At 47.3% G+C, this 20,637-nt stretch overlaps 1 protein-coding gene across 1 annotated transcript in view; it reads left to right on the forward strand.

The window, feature by feature from the left end:
• The first annotated feature begins 13,565 nt into the window (after positions 1-13,565).
• FGF18 (fibroblast growth factor 18) overlaps positions 13,566-20,637 on the forward strand; it is a 132,929-nt gene continuing 125,857 nt past the window's right edge. The window contains 4 exon segments of the mRNA XM_066639214.1: positions 13,566-13,659; positions 13,662-13,754; positions 13,757-13,796; positions 14,078-14,114. Of these exon segments, the coding sequence (XP_066495311.1) occupies positions 13,566-13,659; positions 13,662-13,754; positions 13,757-13,796; positions 14,078-14,114 (264 nt within the window).

Raw genomic sequence — 20,637 nt, forward strand, 5'->3', positions numbered from 1 at the left:
CCAGGTAGCCTGGAGAGGGGCGCTGAAGCTGCTGTTGCTCTAAAGAAAATGGAGACTCCCTGTGTGGGGAGGGCGGGCTGCTTCCCTCTGCCCTCTGAGCTCACTGCCCTCCTCTCCCTTCGCTCTGTTGCCGCCCCCACCTTTGCTTCTCTTTTAAATTTTGCCCGCTCTGCAGGCTTAAGGTCCCTGTTTTCCCTTCCCCAACTCTCCAGCAGGCTCAGCCAATCAGCATCCAGCAGGCTCCTGGCTTTTTCTGTTGGAATGGCTCAGGGCCCTTCACTGGCTGACCACCAGCCAATCCTGAGCTGTCCTCCGCCTCAGCCATTGTGAGCCTTTGCAGCCCGCCTTTCCCTGAGCAGCTCCCCACTCAGCACCAGGAGAGGCTTTTCCTCCACAGCACAGGCGCAGCTGGGGGTGAGCAGCGCAGCCAGAGAGAAGTCCTGCGTGTCTACTCAGAAGTAAGCCCCATTACAGTGGATGAGGCTTACTCCCAGGAAAGAGTGGCTGGGATTGTAGCCTTGGAGCCCGCTCCTGTGCATGTCTACTCAGAAGTAAACCGCATTACAGTGGATGAGGCTTACTCCCAGGAAAGGGTGGTTGGCCTTGCAGCCTTGTAGCCTGCTCCTGTGCGTGTCTACTCAGAAGTAAGCCGCATTACAGTGGTTGAGGCTTACTCCCAGGAAAGGGTGGCTGGCCTTGCAGCCTTGGAGCCTGCTCATGTGCGTGTCTACTCAGAAGTAAACCCCATTACAGTGGATGAAGCTTACTCCCAGGAAGAGTGGCTGGGATTGCAACCTTGGAGACCACTTCTGTGGGTGGGGTTTTAAAAATATATACATTTTATTGTTTGAGAAAATGAGCAGTGGCAAGGTCTTGCAGCCACCCACTCCGTGCCAATATTTCTTTACCCAGCATGTAGTCTGTGGAACTCTTTGCCACAGGAAGCAGTGATGACAACTTGCCTAGATACCTTTAAGAAGGGATTGGACAAATTTTTAGATGAAAAGTTCATTATGGGTTACAAGTAATAGTAGGTAAAAGATGTTAATGTATGAGTTGTTTTTTCTAAACTAAAACCTCAGTATTCAGGTTAAATTGCCGTGTTGGCACTTCGCGATAAATAAGTGGGTTTTGGGTTGTGGTTTGGGCACTCGGTCTCTAAAAGGTTTGCCATCACTGCTCTAGGCTAGTGCTCTTTCTCCACATGCATTTCCACTTTCCTCCTAGCTGCTGCTCTTCACTGCTGTTGCTACCTGTTTGCTCACTCTTTCCCCAGTGAGAAAATAGGGGCTTGATGGGTAGGAGTTGCTGCTACTGCCAGCTCTCTCCCCTTTCACCCTGAAAAGTGAGCCATCAGCTTTCACTCTGAAAAGTGAGCAGACAATGGTGGAGAGGAGGAACCCAGCTCCACGAAGGGGGAAGGGCCCACACTGAGGGATGAGGGTATGCTCACCAAGTCAGCCTCTTTGGTCATCCATAGTATCCTTGCTATTTTACATACAGTTGGTGGCTACTTAAATTTAGTTAGTTACAAAAGACAAGAGACTGCATCCAAAGTTTGAGTGCACAGAAATTGACTTTTGGGTAATTTGAAAAAGGGTCGGTTTGGGATCATTCTCTCTCTCTCTTGTGGGTGCCACCACAGTAAGCAATAAGACAGGTCAAGAGTAGTAGTAGGGCTTTTTCAGAGGTGGCCCCTCTGGAATTAACTGCCATTCAAAGCCTGCCAGATTTGTCTGCCTGGCCCTTTCAAAAGAGACCAAATCATTTTTTAAATTTAGACAGGCTTTTGGACTGCAGCCCACTGGAATTTGTGGTACGTTATTAACTCTCTGACTTTAATGCCAATTCTTGAATTGTTTTGTGGTCTTCTAAATATGCTATTGTCACACTGCATTCTAATTTTATTGTGTTCTGTACCCCTTAGAGAATATATTAAAAAATGGGTTATCCAGTTTTTCTAAAAGAAATCAAATAATTATGAATCCTAAAACAATTAATCAATAAAAATGAGAACATGTTCTCTGAATTGCAGTGTTGGCACTACAAAGAGCCAACAGCTGCCTGCACTGCTGACTGATGGCAGGTGCAGGATGGGTGGAAGGAGTACAAGCCTTTTCTGCACTTCTCATTCATATTCCTAAGTTCTGGTGTGATGGGGCATCCAGAGGCTGTGAAGGGGTTTCAGTCAAGCATGCTATTAATTCCTTGGGCCTATTGAATACATTTCATACTGTGTGAAATGTCTGGTCGTTCAAGTGATGCTCCGGACCACTGGAGCAGAGAAAGTGAATTGCTTTTTGCTAGCGGGAAGAATCCTTAAGAGCCATGTAAGCAGAAGAGCACGTTGATCAGACTTGGATTTGAAGTTGGGGAGGGACAGTAACTAATCCAACATGCTTCCCAAGCCCTCTTTGAACACCCGCATTAAATCCAGACTTTGCATGTGACTGAAAGGCATTAACACCAAGAGATATTAAGGAAGGGTTTTGCATTGAAGCCTTAGCCCTGGGTCTAATTTTATTGGCTACTGAGCCTTCTAACATCTCCAGTATAGTTGGAAGATAGGCCAATATTCAGTGTGGTGGAAGGGGTTTGAAAATACTTTCTCTGTCCTGAAAATAAATCTCTTGGAATGCAGCAAATATGTATCAAAACCATGTTCACTATGCTGTAGAATGATTGCTTCCTTGCATCTGTACATGCCCTTACTTTGGTTTTAGGATTTTCAGGGACATGGGCATAGTTTTGAATGAGCTACTCAGTTTGCGATGCTCAGTGGTGAATGGATAGAATAACAAAGCAGTCTCCAAGGCACGCAGTGGTGTGGCTGTGTATGCCAGCATTAGAGAAACCAAGGGAGAGCTTCTCTGAGGATGAGATCACCCAGAAACATCTCCAGGTGCATGGTGTACTATTATTACAATTAAAGCAAGTTGTAGAAGAGCACAAGCGTACATAACTTGGCAATGATATTCTAACTGTTTTTCTATGGCCTGTCTTTTTCTTCCCAGTGAACCTCTGTTGGATCTGTAGGAGATGGTTAAGGATCAGTGCTCCTCCCATGGCTGAGCTTTTCTTGTTGATGTCAATGGGTGCAGGATTGACGTCAATGAATTTTGGCTAGTCTTTTTGTCCAGTCTGGATAATGTTATGATCATTCAGAACAATGCCAGCTATGCAGGGTGAGACAGAGGTAACCAAATCTCACTGTTTAATGTCAGTAGGGAGTTCAAGTGCAGGTGATATAATTAATTTTTTCTGTTTGCATTTTCCCAGTGGCTTTGCCTAACTGGTGTTGTTCCTTATACAGTCTCTATTTCTGTGTTGGTTATGAATGGGAACAGGACTGTTTTCTTAGGGCAGCAAGGTGATGATATATTCTTGAAGGCCCGGAGAGATATTAAAAATATTTGGTTAAATGGGAGTATTGCTTGCGTTCACATGGATGGCATGCATTGAATTTAGCAAACAAGGTATTTAAGATAAGTTTCTGATAACTGGCAGCTATACAGTACTTGACGTCCATTTTGAATACAAAATGCCCAACATCTCCTTCTACCTTTTTTGAAAAGATAGAACCTTGGCTGAACCTGGTCTGTTTGCATGCAAAGCAGGAGTTTTGCCACCAAATTATGATGCCTCCCCTAAAAAAGGGTTGTACCAGTTAAAGTGAGGCAGGCCTGGACATTTTAGCCACAGCCCTGTATTGAAAAAGGGATATTTAGATCTTCAGTCTTATGCTCTCCTGGGTAACCTACTTGGGTTAAAATAAGGAGTAGCAATGGGTGAATTGGAGCTCTGGGGAAAATATCAAATCAGTGTGTTTTGAACCAAGAACCTTCTGGCTTGCACACTGGCAGCTCAGAGGAGGAATTGCAGGGGCTACTCCCCATTGCCATAAATTGGTTTTCTTAATTGGTGGCTATATATGGGAATGAAGAAAATAATGTTTTTACAGCATGGGAACAATTGGTCAAGAGCACCCCAGAGATAGCATTAGGTGTGTCACATAAAGATGCAGAGCAAATGAGTACAGCAGTGGTTCTCACACATTTAGCACGGGGACCCACTTTTTAGAATGAGAATCTGTCAGGACCCACCAGAAGTGATGTCATGACCAGAAGAAACATCATCAAGCAGGAAAACTGTTAACAATCCTAGGCTGCAATCCTACTCACACTTACCCAGGAATAAGTCTCATTTACTATCATTGTTAAAAGCATATACATAAAGCTACTATGTATATGTTACATAGTACATAAGCTACTATGTACTATGTTAAAAGTACAGATCTGTAACATTTTCCCAAATGCAGTCATATACCATGGTAGCATCAAGTCTATTAAAAAGAAAATATTGAAATGTATAGGGACCCACCTGAAATTGGCTCGCAATCCACCTAGCGGGTCCCGACCAACAGTTTGAGAAACACTGGAGTACAGGATTCTGTAGGATGACTGACAGGAGTCAGTATTAGGCCTTAGGATCTTTATGGTGCAAGCAGACCCTCCTTTCTGAGGATTCCCGATTTATCTCCTTCTCTAGATACTCTGGACTTGAGAGTACTCTGTAGTGACTAGGGATGTTGCCTACAGATTGGCAGGGGACACCCACTTCTGTGTGCCCACTGCTTCCCTTCCTCCTCCTTCCACGTCCTAGATTTAAAAAAAAATGGGATGGAGTGGAAGAGGAAGTGTGGATGAGAGAGGTATGCTGTGCTCTAGTTATAATCAAGACGCTCTAGTTATAATTTTCCTCTCTTGCCACACTTCCTCTTCAGCTTCGTCACCCTCTTTTTCCAATCAAGGGAGTGGGAGGATCAGAAGCTGGCACATCACCTGAAAAGGATGGACAGCATTTAGGATGCCACCTCAGGCACCAGAAGATCTTGGGCCAACCCTGCTGATGCCTAGATCCCAGATTCTTTCCTTGTCATCTCTGTACATGTTCTAGAGCACTCCGACATTTTGAAACACCACTTATTTTGAAAATGTTTAGTTTAAAAACAGAGACTCTGTAGCTTCAGAAACCATCATAAAACAAAAATTCCAACAGTTCAGACCACAGAACAGTGGTTCTGACTCCTACACATACACCTTGCATCCCAGTTCTTTTATAAACACGCAACACAAAAACTCTCCAGAAAAGGATATATGGAAGTCTGATGTGATTCACTTCTTGGTATACTGTCCCTTCTTTTAGATTTCAGAGGTTAAAGGAAATCTCGGGATATATGAATCCCAGAGATATCAAATGACCCATCAATCAACAACTCTTTGCACATATGTTGTTCTAGGGTTGCCAGTTCTCCTGAATTGACCTCGAATCTCTAGGAATCAGCATTGATCTCCAGATGAGTTCTGAAAGTATCTTGGAGATTTTAACTTCCTTTACTTAATGTCATTAAGAAAAAAAGGAAAAAAAAATCAGGATAGCTTTAATAAGAGTTGGAAATCTTAACTTGATCTCTCAACATTCAAACTAGGCTATGTACCCCCAAATCCTTAAGGTTGGGACCAAATCTACATGTTACGTAGAGTGGGGTGGTGAAATTCCGGACTATTCCACTTCAGACTGCAAGGGTAGGCCTTTGCACTGCCTAATTAAGAGCAAGGATTGCATCTGGATTTGGTTTGTGAGACAGACTGTGATTTACATAGAAGATGGTACAATAGTAACAGTGGCGTTGCTAGGGGGGTGCAGCGTGTGTGGGTTGCACCGGGTGACACGACGGGGGGGGTGACGTGCCCGGGGGGTTACGCGCTAAAATTGTGGCATTGGGTGCTACCCCATCATGCCATAAACCGGTGGGTGTGGAATGTCCAGCGGAATGCAATGCAAAAAACCAGAGCGAAATAGCTCCTTTCCTTCAAAAGTTATGGCCAAAAAACTGGAAAGAAAAAATGCATGGAGCCCTATGGAAAGTGAAAGTGAGCCGTATCACATGTTTACTCGCAAGTAGGCATACTTGCCATAGTCCGTCGGAAAGGGCAGGCTGAGAGGAATCCAATGGCACCAGAATGGTCACAATCCAATAAATGCAGCCAAAAAAAAACACCCGAGAAGGTTCCCCCCTCCCAGCTGCAAGTCTATTGAGCTCCATGGAAAACTCAGCTACATGGTCATGTTTACTCGTGAGTAGGCAGACGTGCCTTGGCTGGTGGTCAGGTCAGGCAAAGGGGAATGTGAGGACACCAGAATGGTCCATGGAACTTGAGCAAATGCTCCAGAAGGCAGCCTCCTCCCACTAAAAAGGACCAAAAAAGAGACTTGAGCTGGTAAGGGGAAAGTTTTCTATTTTGCACTTGAAATCCAGGTGGGTATCTATACTGATATGCTTGAAATAGAAGAACTTTAAACTGGGCCCTGGGGAGGGCTGGAAATCTCACTGATTCTTTTGGGGGGGGGGGTGTTATTGCAGGCAGACTACAGAGTAAGCTCCACTGACCACTATGGGATTTACTTCTGAGTAGACATGCATAGGCTTGAGCTAACAGGCTGCAATTCTACCTACACTTTCCTGAGAGTAAGCCCCATTGACCACTATGGGACTTGCTTCAGAGTAGACATGCATAGGATTGGGCTCACAGGCTGCAATCCTACCCACACTTTCCTGAGAGTAAGCCCCATTGACCACAATAGAACTTACTTCAGAGTTGATTCACTTGGTGGAACAGGACTGGCTCTCCCTTATTTAATTATTTCTTTTATTTTAATTTAATTATTTAGAATTATTTATTTTAATTTGCTTGATGATGTCACTTCTGGCCATGACATCACTTTCAATGGGTCCTGGACAGATTGTCATTCTAAAAAGTGGGTCCCGGTGCTAAACGTTTGAGAACTGCTGCAATAAGGTGTTAGTAAGTTGACACGGGGGTGTGTGCGTGTGTGACTCTACAAGTTTTCAAAATCACTAAAATCAGAGTTTGGAGGAATAATACCATCACGTTATATATCAATCAATGTGTAATTTCATGCAGAATGCAATGAAACAAACCACACTGAAATATTTGTGTTCTAACAAAAGGTACAGCCAAAAAAACAGTGGGAGCGTGGTGATGGTACATCACCACGCCCACCACCTGGGGCATTGCCCTGCCCACTGCATGGGGTGACGCATAGGCCTCCCGCATCGGGTGACGCGAATCCTAGTGATGCCACTGAATGGTAAATACAGATCAGACAGTGAATGACCCTGTTGACGTTAAATCCCCCTGGAATGCCTGCCCACCGACTTACTTTAAAGCAGGGTGCACCTGCGATGTTATTAAAAATATGATCTGTCCCCTGTAACCTGAAGTGGAATAGCCCAGAATTCTACAACATCAGTTTACTGTTTCATTCTGCATAAAGAGTACATTATGCCTAAGTTTACAGAAGCATCAGAATACAAGGCACTCTACGACTACTGGCTATAGATAGAAATAAGATTTTTTTGAGTGCTCCCCCTTGTAAAAAGACTCCCTGCAAACCGAAAACTATTACATCAGGAAGGAAGGTTCTAATGTAGTCTTTTGCTTGCTGGGCTGGTTTTCTTTTCATGAGGAGCTTTAGCAGACAGGAACAATAAAAAATGTGACCTCTACGTATTGCAGTCTAAGGTGGTACAGTCCACTCTATACCCTAACCATTGTGTCTGCCAAGAATGGCATGGTACTAAAGTGGACTGTCCCACTTAAGGCTACAGGTCAAGGATACAATTTTTGAATACCCCTGTGTCTAAATAGCTAACTACTCCCCCCTCCACATATGTCTGGAAAAACAAACACCCAGGACATTTATGGAGAAAAGTTCAGCCTTAGCATGCTCAACAGTGTGCTAATTTTGTGCTTGGGCCAGTTTTCCATGTAGGAGAGCATAAAATAATGTGAGCGCCTGCCTGTAATCTACAGTAGAACAATCCATTGTAGTTGCTATGCCTTAGTAAGCCAGGCCTTGAAGAAGGAAGAGAAGAGAGGCTTTGGCAGGAAGTTGGTGGTGAGAGCTGGAGTACCCTTGAGGGTGTGAGACCCAATTGGGGGGGGGGGGTCACACTATATGTGGGTACCTGTCGGAGTTGCTCCATTAGCTGCCTTAAAAAAGGTAAATTCCATGTGGAAGCCATAGAACACTAGGTATGAAATAGGATGTTGTTGTGTAGAGTTTTTTTACGTGCAAAGTTGAGAGCCACATTTATGATCTCACTTAATGTGTTAATTGACACTCCACTTTCATTTGCAAACTGCAGTATGAATGTACTTAGGCTGTTCCTGGCATTTTCTGTACTATAAATGTTTTCTGGAAATGAGCAGTGGTTCCCTTGCTAACATACATGTGCTCAGTGTTCTCATTGATTATGTTTAAATCATTGTATAGCATTGAGAACGGCAACAGACTGGCTGTTCCCCTGATGAATAATAATCTGAGTGGTCAAGATGAGTAGTTGAGAACCATGTACATTTGGCTGTTGCCATTATTGGTTCCTTAAATATGACCATTTCATTATGCGAATGTGGGAATGTGCTTATGTACGTGCATATTTTTCATACATTTGCACAGGGCAAACATCTTGAATTTGCACTGCAGCCAGATCTGCTTGTGCCAGTTCTTATTTTCACGAGTCTTTCACTTGCTTACTGATCTTCGATTGTGTTTGGTCTACATGTGAGTAGACTCACTTAGATTTTTTTTTTTTAAATATGGAGTTATCCTTATGTAATCAAGAGTTCCAAATAGCATAAACAAGGTAACTTGATTTCTTCTGTATTCTGAATTTTGAGACAGTAACCAATATGTCTGTGAAACTTCTCAATGTGAATTCCCAGCTTCTGCTGTGGTAAGTGCTTCAGGAAGACAACAGAGCTGATCCCTTCCCCCTTCTCATGTCAAATGCTGTTTGCACCAACACTGTTTTTCCACTAGATGGCAAGCGAAGTGTTTGGAAATTCTTCCAGACTGGCAACTAGTGGAAAACAGCTGGGATGTGGGAAAATGCCTTGACTTTTACTGTGTTAAAAAAAAAACACCAAAAAAAGACTGCTTGAGCTCAGACGTAAATAATATCCCAACGTGGAAGAAGTGGCAACAATAACAGAAGAGCTTGGCAAAAATGAGCACCGTAGTAACTTGATTTCTTTCTCTACAGCATTTGTTTGCTGTTTGTCCAGCACATCTTCAAAGTCTCTTACAATGACAAAAATGTTGTATAAAAATAATGACTAAGAAAATGGAGGCAAAGTGTAACACAACTTCATAAAAATACAGAACCTCCAGTCAAAGAAAAATATGTCTAGGGAAAAGTCTCAAAAGCCTGGCAAAAAGTTTTACAACCCTTCCTGAAAGAAAGGAAAAGCATTTTTTGTCAACTTAACAGTGCCATAGCCTTGGGGCTACAGCTCTAAAGGCCCTGCTTCTAGTAGCGGATATTAGTTCGGAAGCCATGGATGGCATCTAAAGTGGGCTGGACCTGGCTTGATGAAGAGGTGTGGAGGAGGTCTTTAAAACACGTGTGCAGATCTGCCTCCAGTTCTGATAGATGTCAGAAGTTTAATCCAGGTCTGGAAGGCTCTGTGGGCCCTTCTGGGTAAGTCTTCCTCAGAGCATCTTGATGATGTCTAGTAATCAGCCAAAAGGTCACATCCCGCGTTCCGCTCTGATTAGTCTTGTTTTTATAATGTTTAGGCCACCGTTTCACAAAGAATACACCCACTTTCCAGGATCAACCAGATAACCAACTTTCAAGAAGCTCCTTCTCTTTGGCTAGTTGGAAGAGGAAATTGAAACATGGGGTGGTTTTTGAAGGTGAAGGTGGGAAAACCTGCTGCGTTGCTTCAAAGAGGTAAATGAATATAGATTTCCTACAGCTAATACCATGTGCTCATACGCACTGTTTTACTCACTCAAGGGTACCTGGGTTGCTGGGATATACTGAATGATCCTCCATATAAAAAACCCTCCACATGAAAAACTAACATGTCAGAAGGCTAAACTAGAACTCTAAGTGCTGCTTTTCTCTGTGCAGGAGGAGCATTCAGTCATGTGATCCCCATCCGTAATGTGATAAGGCACCTCTCAATCACATGTTGACCGCCTGAGTAAGAGCTAGGCCATGGTCATTCTAGATTTTCACTTATGCGCCCTCTTTGCCCACACCCATGTCTTTTGGAAATGATCAGATTCTTTCTTTTGTTGGTTTTTTTTTTTTTTTGCACAACAGATATTTCCCATTGGTCCTGCACAGTGCTCAAGTCTTTTATTCAACATCCCATTTTGCTATGGGGCTAGCATTTTTCCACCTCCGCTTTGTACTTGGGACAAGATGATTAGCAGCTCAGATAATATACATTGGTTGCAATTGTGGTTTGAGTGTGGAAGGCAATTGCATGGAGGCCACTGTTTACGATGTAATTTGTGACAAGTGACTCAGCTGGTTTGATTTTGAGGACTTTTAACTCTCTTTTATTAGACATGGCAAACAAGACTGCCCCCCCATGGCAACCGATGCCTCCTTGTGTGATCCCTTGATTTTAGCTTCATTTATTTATGTTTAGATTTTAGAAAAGAAATCTTGTATGCTCCTTTGCCCTCTGCATGAAGGCACACTTATTACTGTAAAGCACCCTGAGAATATGTATATGGAGGGGTGGTATTGAAATGTAATAACCATTATTGCTATTAGTGCCAGACTTAAAGAGGTAGGGAAAGACAGTAGCATAACTATACTCCTGCAGCAAGGCTCACCTGTAATGCTAGAAAGTTCACAATAAAAATGTAACTTGAGGGTATATTAATCAACAGCTCAAAACAGGTCTGCAGCACACTTTCAGTGATCATGCAAAATGGCTCAAAGGTCTGGTCTCTCCATTTGTTGATGTTCTTCCATGCATGAGTCTGTCCCAGTTTCTCACTGCTGGCCTAAGCGAGCTCATGCCCATTTTCTTCTTCAGGACAGATGCACACTCTCTACGTAGTGCAACACACACTTTGTCGAGGCTACTTGCACAGTTTGTCTTTGCCTGACAGGCTGTTTACATGTGAGGCTTAAACTGTTTTTGCTTAAATCAGTTTGGAATATAAACATAAAGCCTGCATTAGCCTGAATGTACCTTTGATTTGAAAAAAAAAAATGGCTACCTTCGACTTTCTAGCTTGCAGCAACAACTTTCACATATGGGAGAAAGCGGGAGATGGGCCCAAACTTGCTGTTTAGTGTCATGTGTGAACACAACATTAAAAAAGCATGTTTGAGTGAAACACTCCCAAATATTTCCCCTTCTCCTTGCAGTAGTGTCACTTAGGAGAGGATTTTTATCAAGTCTGGGAGCAAATCAGAATCCACAGACAAGTTTTGGGTGCGAGAGGCATTGGGAGCCATTTCTTTCCATGGCACTCAGTCTGCGTAGAAAGTGCAGTTGCAACTTTTGTTCTCCTAACAACTCTGTAAAAGATTAAAATTTCCATTTTTTTTTCCTCCAGACAAGAAACTGAGCCAAGGCTGAAAGTCTAAAGCAGAGGTTTGAACGGAGCCCATATTTAAATACCGACTGCACCACACTGATTGATCCTTGGGAGCTGGAAATGTCCGCATGGGAGAGCTCCCAGCGGTTAATGGGGTGCAGTGAATTGAGTGTTGGGCAGGTGCTGGCTTTCAAATGTCTTGCTCTGTGGTCATTAAATAGAGAACACTATTCACAGGCCTATCCGGTTTGAGGAGGGAATGGAGGAGAGGCTGACAAGAGTTGGGGTTTTTTTTTATCATGGTGCTATGCAAGTTATTTCCTTGAGAGCAGGTGAAAGCACCTGACTGCTGAGAGTTAGGGGTGGCAGGGGGGAGGAGCAGGCTGTGTTTCCTTAAGGATCAGCAGTGAGCATCTGGATAGAGAAGGGGACATGGGAGAGAGAGGAATAGGGGGAACCATCAGTGGCCTCCATGTAAAAACAAGGCCGCTCTGCTTTGTTCTCAACCCCACGACTATTGAGCTACAGGTGCATCAAAGGCCAACCTAACCCTTTCTCTTAATTAGGTATCTCAGAGGCTTTGGCAGAAGGGATTGTGGTTCCTGGCAGTTTAGACCTTGTTGCAATGGTGATACCTTCACCATCTCTTTGAGCACACCAAGAGAAGTGAAGATTTTCCTCAAACCTAGACTCCCTCCCCCACATCCTCTCCTTGAGAAAAACATCTGGGTCCATCTCTCTGCTTAGCACGTGGTTGGTTGCTCTGGATGCTTTGCTGGGCCGCTGTGAGATACAGGAAGCTGGACTAGATGGGCCTATGGCCAGATCCAGTGGGGCTGTTCTTATGTTGGCCCCTGAAAACCAGGTTGGGGTTTTGCTTCCAAGCTTGGGCCTGGGCTGCCTGTGTGAAAGAGCCCAAGGGCTTGCCTTTCTTTTCACCTGCTGTGCACTGTCCAAGATGCTTGGCACTTCTCATATTTGGGAGTTGAGTACTGAGTCTTGGTGTGCTGCCTCTCCTGATTGATTGATTTTTAAGAGATGGGGTGGTTTTCTAAGATAGTCATAAGAGCCCTGCTGAACCAAGCAGCCTACTTCCAACAGGTGCCTGGAAGTCCATCAGGAGGACAGTGAGGGAACCCTCATTCTCCACTGTTTGCTCTCCAGCAACTGGTATTCAGCGATAGACTGCCTCTGAAGCTGGAGGTTCTCAGCAGGACTGCAGGAGCCCTGCTGGCTCAAGCCAAAGTGCTTGTAATCCCGCACGGCTCCCGAGTAGGGCAGGAAAAGGCTTCTGCTGCTGCTTGTCCCCTCTCCCCATGCAGAGGTCCACTGCCCCTGGGCATGGAGGCTCCATGGAGCTTTCATGGGCCATTGCGGTCGATCGCCTTCTTCCCCCCTCGACCCAGCTCGTCAGCTGCCCGCTCGTCCGGTCCAGAAGGCAGCAGCAGGCGTTTGCTTGCTTTGTCCCCGGATCGCTGCGGTCGTTGGCGAGCCAGGTGGAGGCTCCACAACCGCAAGGGGACTGGAGGGAGGCGGAGGCCAGCCAGCTGGCTTTCCGATTGTCCTTCGCCTCCAGCAAGTGCAAGCAGCCAGCCAGCCAGCCAGCCAGCCAGCGCCTCCCTCCCTCCGCTGGCCGAGGATGCTCCCTCGCTCGCTCTCTCCCTAGGTGGGGAGGATGTGGAGGGAAGGAGGCAGCCGGGGCAGGTTGCCCTTGGCCCAGCCGCCCAGCCCTCCCCTTCGATGACCTCGCCAGGAACCTGCCCATCGCTGGGAGGAAGAGCCCCGCGCTTGTCGCGCTGCCACAGCAATAAGCCCCGCAGAGCGAGGAGGGGGAGCCCGCAGCCCAGCCTCCCCGCTGGATCGTCACCTTGTGGCCGCGCTCGTAGCAACCTGGCTGCAAGCTGCCGCCCTGGGCAGCCGGCTCCGGGGAGGGGAGGGGAGGGGGAGAGGCTGGGGAGGGGGGATTGTTTGCGGATGATCGGAAGTTCCTGACAATCGAGCGGCACCTTCGGCGCTCCCGAGGCGGGGAGAGACACCCAGGGAGGGAGTCGGTGGCGCACACGCATCCCGAGAGCGGCAGGAGGAGGAGGAGGAGGAGAGGCGGGGGGGAAAGAGGAGAGCTGATGTCTAAGGGAGTCACTCGCAGGAGGCAACGCAGGCAGGCTCTCAACTTCTCCTCGCGGCTGCTCAGCGCCAAGCGGGATCGCTGGAAAGCGGCGCTGGGCTCGAGCAGGCAGGACCGTTCCCATGGCCGGGCTGCGGACGGGGATCTGACTCGAAGCCACTTGACCGCCCCCCGCCGCTCCTCCTCGCCCAGCGATGTATCACTCCCTGCTCGCCGCCTGCACTTGCCTGTAAGCTTCCTGGCACTGCCACGCTCGCGCTCGCTCTCACGCACCCTGGCTGGGCAAGTGTCAGCTCCGAATCAGGAGAAGAAGAATAGGAATGCTATGGGGAGGGGGGGCAGAGAGGGGCTCAGCCAGGCTCGATCCTCCCTCTTGCCGTCGCAGGCTTCATTGGGAGCTGTAGAAACAAAGCATCGGGGTGGTTTGTCTTTTCATGAACTTTTCACCATTTCGGCTCACCTTCTGCTCTTTTGTTGCTTTCCCTCCCCCTCCCCACCCCTCCTCTCCAGATGTTTACAGTTCCTGCTGCTGTGCATCCAGGTACAGGTAAGTGACTTTTTTTTTTCTTCCCTGAAAGCCATCTCTTCATAGTGGGCTTCTTATCCCCCCCCCCCGGAAATGCCAGGCACTTGGAGGAGAAGAAGAGGCTGACCTCTCCCTGCTGGCCCCTATCCGGACTTTTACCCTCTTTTTCTAGAGGAACACTTGCTCTGCAGTCAGGCACCTCCAGGGCTTTCCTAACTTTTCAGTTCAGTGATCGCTCTGTGTGTGTGTGTGTGTGTGTGTGTGTTTTAAATCCACAGCCCGAATAAACGATCTTCAATTATTTCTTGGGTTCCACTCCCCCCCCCAACCCGCCCTCTCCCCAATGGCTGCTGCTGTGTTGTGGATGCCAGTAGCCTGCATTAAAAGGATTCTCTGGAGTGCATTAGACTGGCTAATGATGTGAGAGGGAGAAGTTGGCCTCTGCCTCGCAGAATGTTGATTGATGCACTTGCCTTGGACGGGCAGAAGGTTCTCCTGTGTGTGGAGTTCTCTCTGCAGAGGGACCTTAAACAAAAAATAAATCCCAGACTTTGAAAACGCCAGAGCTCCTCCACCATCCAAGGAAAGAGGGGGTGGGTGGGTGAGAAGACTGAGGGGCCCCTTCCTCCCCCATGGAAATGCATCCAAGCCTAATTGGGGGGCGCGCGGGGGGTTTAGAAAAATGTTGGGAATGAAACTTGTATGAAAATTTCTACTCTCTCTCTCTCATATATATAATCAGGGGGCTATAGATTTCTGTTTCAGGTTATGGATCTATACAGATCTATATCTTTTATCTATAGGTGTGTATTTCTAGGGGAGGGAAATTAAAAAAAAAAAAGTGGTGGTGTGTCTTTGGGTGGAGTAGAGCCCGTTATTTTCCATGACATTCTAATGTTTTGGTAAGGAGGAAAGTGGGGGGGGGGGAAGGAGAGGAAGAATGTGGATTTCTGGTGCAGAGCTAGAGCTGGTGCAAGTGCAACACGTGCGTCCCGTCCCAGGCGGGCCCGCCCGCCCGCGATCTCGACTGCTTCGGAGTTGGCAGAGCAGGTGCTGCAGTTCTGGAGTCCTTCAGTGGTGTTTTTTCCCCCTTCTTCCTTCGATCTCCCCCTGCCTCGCCTGGCGTGGCTGTGTGTTGCCTTGGGCAGGCTTCCCAAGGAGCCCCGATGCAGCCGGGGGGAGGGGGACCCTTGCCAGCCGCCCCATCCCCTCGCCTTCCCCAGGTCGCTCCGGCGCCCGCGCCCGGAATGCACCTGTTTGCCAGCGTCTCTGTTGCGGTCGCTTCACGTCGGGCAGGAGCGGATCGTGTGCGAGCCTCTGAAATCGGAGCCGCCCCGCCAGCCAAAGGCGGCTGCCGGGCCATCGCCTTAACCTCCCTGGCAAAAAAAACCCGCTAGGAAAAAACAACAAGGAGAAGGACTGCGAAATCTTCAGCTGGAAATGACTCTGCGGTTGGAAGCGAAGGCGTTTGCTCGCTGCGAGCGGGCACCCTTGGCAGGCAGGGCAGAGAGAGACCTGCTCTCTGGGGTGGGGGGGGGGGGAGATCGGTGCTGTAACTGAAGCCAATCAATCGTCATCCTTCCCTCTCTCTTCACCCCCCTCGTTTATCTCTCCCCCCCACCCCACCCACCCCTTGTTACTTTTAGTGAATCAGAAGACTTTGGCTGGCTGCCTGGAAAGCACTTGCTAAAATCTGATCTCTTACTTCAGCAGCAGCAGCAGCAGCCTGAAAAAAAACTCGGGGAAGTTATTGGCATTCGTACAGTTGGAGCTCTCAGGCTTTCCAAAGCAATAAAATAATGAAGAAGAAGAAAGAGAGAGAGAGAGAGAGAAATACTTTTTGTACTTTCCTACTCTTAGAACCATACTTTAGTTTAGTGCTGATTATGCAACATTTGTACCAAGGAGATCCGACAGCCGGATTTGCTCAGGAGGGTAAGTCCTGAGATAGCAGAGTCCTTCTGCGTGGTACCTTGCAGAGGAGACATGAATGAACAGGCCCCTGCCCCAAGGAGCATACAAGCAAGCAGCAGGCTCAGGAAAAGCAGCAGAGCAGCCATTTTCATCCATGGTGCCGTGGCACACCGGTGTGCCATGAATGGTCTGCAGGTGTGCCTGCAGGTGTGCCATGGGAATTTGGGGGTGAGTCATTTATTACTAGGGCCATTGGGGGATGTGAGCCTTCCCCCCCCTGCCCCAACAGCATAGTATGCCTTGTCAACTGTCCAAAAACTGATGGCATGCCTTGACAATTTCAGTACCTTGTCAGTTTGCCGTGAGATGAAAAAGGTTGAAAATTGCTGAGGCTGGGGTAGGAGATGGAGAACAGGGTAAACAGGAAGGATAGACAGTCTTCAGTTCAGCCACATGTGCCTAGGTTAGTTTCAGAAGGAGAAGTGGAGGCACAATTGGAAAGGTGGGCTTGGAAGCCTCAGAGGAGGGGTTCCAAGGAACATAAGAACATAAGAACCGCCCTGCTGGATCAGGCCAAAGGCCCATCTAGTCCAGCTTCCTGTATCTCACAGCGGCCCACCAAATACCCCAGGGAGCACACCAGATAACAAGAGACCTCATCCTGGTGCCCTCCCTTGCATCTGGCATTCTGACATAGCCCATTTCTAAAATCAAGAGGTTGTACATGCACATCATGGCTTGGAACCCGTAATGGATTTTTCCTCCAGAAACTTGTCCAATCCCCTTTTAAAAGAATCCAGGCCAGATGCTGTCACCACATCCTGTGGCAAGGAGTTCCACAGACCAACCACACACTGAGTAAAGAAATATGTTTTTTTGTCTGTCCTAACTCTCCCAACGCTCAATTTTAGTGGATGTCCCCTGGTTCTGGTGTTTTGTGAGAGTATAAAGAGCATCTCTCTATCCACTCTGTCCACCCCCTGCATAATTTTGTATGTCTCAGTCATGTCCCCCCTCAGGCGTCTCTTTTCTAGGCTGAAGAGGCCCAAACATCATGGCCTTTACTCATAAGGAAGGTACCCCAGCCCAGTAATCATCTTAGTTGCTCTCTTTTGCACCTTTTCCATTTCCACTATATCCTTTTTGAGATGCGGCGACCAGAACTGGACACAATACTCCAGGTGTGGCCTTACCATTGATTTGTATGATGGCATTATAATATTAGCTGTTTTGTTCTCAATACCTTTTCTAATGATCCCAAGCATAGAATTGGCCTTCTTCACTGCTGCCGCACATTGGGTCGACACTTTCATTGACTTGTCCACCACTACCCCAAGATCTCAATCCTGATCTGTCACAGACAGCTCAGAACCCATCAGCCTATATGTGAAGTTTTGATTTTTTGCCCCAATGTGCATGACCTTACACTTACTGACATTGAAGCGCATCTGCCATTTTGCTGCCCATTCTGCCAGTTTGGAGAGATCCTTCTGGAGCGCCTTACAATTGCTTCTGGTCTTCACCACTCAGAAAAGTTTGGTGTCGTCTGCAAACTTAGCCACCTCACTGTTCAACCCTGTCTCCAGGTCATTTATGAAGAGGTTGAAAAGCACCGTTCCCAGGACAAATCCTTGGGGCATACTGCTTTTCAGCTCTCTGTGAAAATTGCCCATTGACACCCTCTGTTTCCTGGTCTTCAACCAGATCTCAAGCCATGAGAGGACCTGCCCTCTAATTCCCTGACTGTGGAGTTTTTTCAGTAGGCTTTGGTGAGGGACTGTGTCGAATGCCTTCTGAAAGTCTAGATATATAATGTCCACAGGTTCTCCCGCATCCACATGCCTGTTGACCTTTTCAAAGAATTCTAAAAGGTTTGTGAGGCAAGACTTACCCTTACAGAAGCCATGCTGATTCTCCCTCAGCAAGGCCTGTTTGTCTATGTGTTTTGAGATTCTATCTTTGATGGGGCATTCCACCATGTTACCCAGTATAGATGTTAGGCTGACTGGCCTATAGTTTCCTGGGTGCCCCCTCTTTCCCTTTTTAAAGATCAGCGTGGCATTTGCTATCCTCCAATCCTCTGGCACTGTGGCCATTTTGAGGGACAAGTTGCATATTTTAGTCAAGAGATCTGCAACTTCATTCTTCAATTCCTTAATAACTCTAGGGTGGATGCCATCAGGGCCCGGTAACTTATCGATCTTTAACTTATCAATGAGGTCTGAAACATCTTCTTTTTTAACCTCTATCTGACTTAATTGCTTGGTCAGGAGGGGCTGTTTGGGCAGCGGTATCTGCCCGAGGTCTTCTGCCATGAAGACAGATGCAAAGAACTCTGCCATCTCTAAGTCTCCTTTTATTTCCCCTTTCCCTCCCTCACCATCCATAGGGCCAACCGCTTCTCTGGTGGTTTTCCTGCTTCTAACATATTTGAAGAAGCTTTTATTATTCCCCTTAATGCCGCTGGCCATGTGTCCCCCATAGTCGCTCTTGGCCTTCCGTATCACCTTCTTAAATTTCTTTTGCCACAGTTTATGTTACTTTTTATTCTCCTCATTAGGGCAAGACTTCCATTTATGGAAGGAAGCTTCCTTGCCCTTTACAGCCTCTCTAACTTGGCTGGTTAGCCATGCAGGCACCCTCCTGGACTTAGTCGAGTCCTTCTTCCTTTGCGGTATACACTTCTGCTGGACCTCTATTACTGTTGATTTGAGCAACCTCCATGCTCTCTGTAGAGACTGGACTCTTTTTACCTTCCCTTTCAACCTCCTTCTAACCAGCCTCCTTATTTGAGGGAAGTCTGCTCGTCAGAAGTCAAGGGTTTTTGTGAGAGATTTGCCTGGTATTCTTCCTCTGACGTGCATGTCGAAACGGATCGCAGCATGATCACTGTTCCCCAACAGCTCAGTAACACTGACATCTTTAACCAGGTCCTGAGTACCGCACAATATTAAATCCAGAGTCACCTGTCCTCTGGTGGGCTCCATGACTAACTGCTCTAAGGCACAGTCATTTAGCATGTCAAGGAATCCGGTCTCCTTTTTGTGACCAGAACACAAATTGATCCAGTCAATATGAGGATAATTGAAGTCCCCCATGATCACAACCCTGTCCCTCCTTGTCACCTCCCTGATCTGTTTCCTCATTTCAAGGTCCCCTTCCAGTTTCTGGTCTGGAGGACGATAGTACGCCCCCAGTATTACATCACTCCTCAGGCCTGGTAATTTAACCCATAGAGATTCTATGGAGTTGGACCCACCTTCAATCTCTACTTTGCTGGATTCTATCCCTTCCTAAACATAAATGGCCACCCCACCTCCAACACACCCCTCCCTGTCCCTCCTGTAGAGTTTATAGCCCGGGATTGTGGTATCCCACTGATTCTCTGTATTCCACCAGGTTTCCGTTATGCGCACTATGTCAATATTTTCCCTTGTCACCAGACACTTCAGTTCTCCCATCTTTGCTCGGAGACTTCGGGCATTTGCATAAAAACATTTGTACATGGAATGCCCCAGGATGGGCTGCTTATTTGCTCCTTTATCCCTGAATCCTCTCATTGTGCCAAACTGTCTATCACATCCCATCACACTACCATTCCCAATTTCTTCTCCTACTCTCTTTACCTTGTTGTTCTCTAACCTCCCCATCCTTGTCCCATAGGGATGAGGAGTCCCAAACTGGATGCCCCTTGGTTCCTGTCGGCCTTCCCCTAGGGATCAGTTTAAAAGCTGCTCTGCCACCTTTTTAATGTTATGCGCCAGCAGTCTGGTTCCATTCTGGTTCAAGTGAAGCTCATCCCTCTTGTACAGGCCCCACTTGTCCCAAAACGTTCCCCAGTGCCTAACGAATCTAAACCCCTCCTCCCTACGCCACCATCTCATCCACGCATTGAGACCCCTGATCTCTGCCTGCCTAGCTGGCCCTGCGCGTAGAACAGGTAGCACTTCAGAGAATGCTACTTTTGAGGTCCTGGCTTTCAGCTTCCTACCTAATAGCCTAAATTTGGCCTCCAGGACCTCCCGGCTACACTTGCCCATGTTGTTGGTGCCAACATGCACTACAACTGCTACCTCCTCCCCAGTACTATCTACCAGCCTGTCCAGATGAGAAGTGATGTCTGCAACCTTCGCACCAGGTAGGCAAGTCACCATGCGGTCCTCACATCCATCGCAAACACCCCTCTCTATGTTTCTAATAATTGAATCCCCCACTACAAGAAGCCCCCGACCCCCCTCCCGCCGAGGAGTATCCTGAGTGTGTTCGGATACGGGCCCATCCCCTGGAGAAGGGGTCCCCCCTAGGGGATTGTTTCCCTCCTCTCCAGGATGATGTCCTCCAGCCCCGAGACTTCCCACCCGGGCAGCTGAGGAGCTGCACACCTGAGGTTGGGACGAAGCCTGATCGTCCCCGGAAATCTCCCCATGGTCCTTCTCTGACTGCCTCTGCTTCTCCAGGTTGGCCACCAAGGCTTCAAGGGAGCGGACATGTTCCCTGAGTCCCTGGAGCTCCTTGCACTGAGGACATATTCATGACACGTGGTGTCCCAGAGGCCAAGCGCGCTTCTGCAGAGAGGGAGAGAGAGAGGCGGCTTCTTCATCTTCTTCCCTGTGGCTCAGTTTAATAAAAG

Source organism: Tiliqua scincoides, chromosome 1 (genome assembly GCF_035046505.1).
Source record: "Tiliqua scincoides isolate rTilSci1 chromosome 1, rTilSci1.hap2, whole genome shotgun sequence".
NCBI classification, from domain to species: Eukaryota; Metazoa; Chordata; class Lepidosauria; order Squamata; family Scincidae; genus Tiliqua; species Tiliqua scincoides.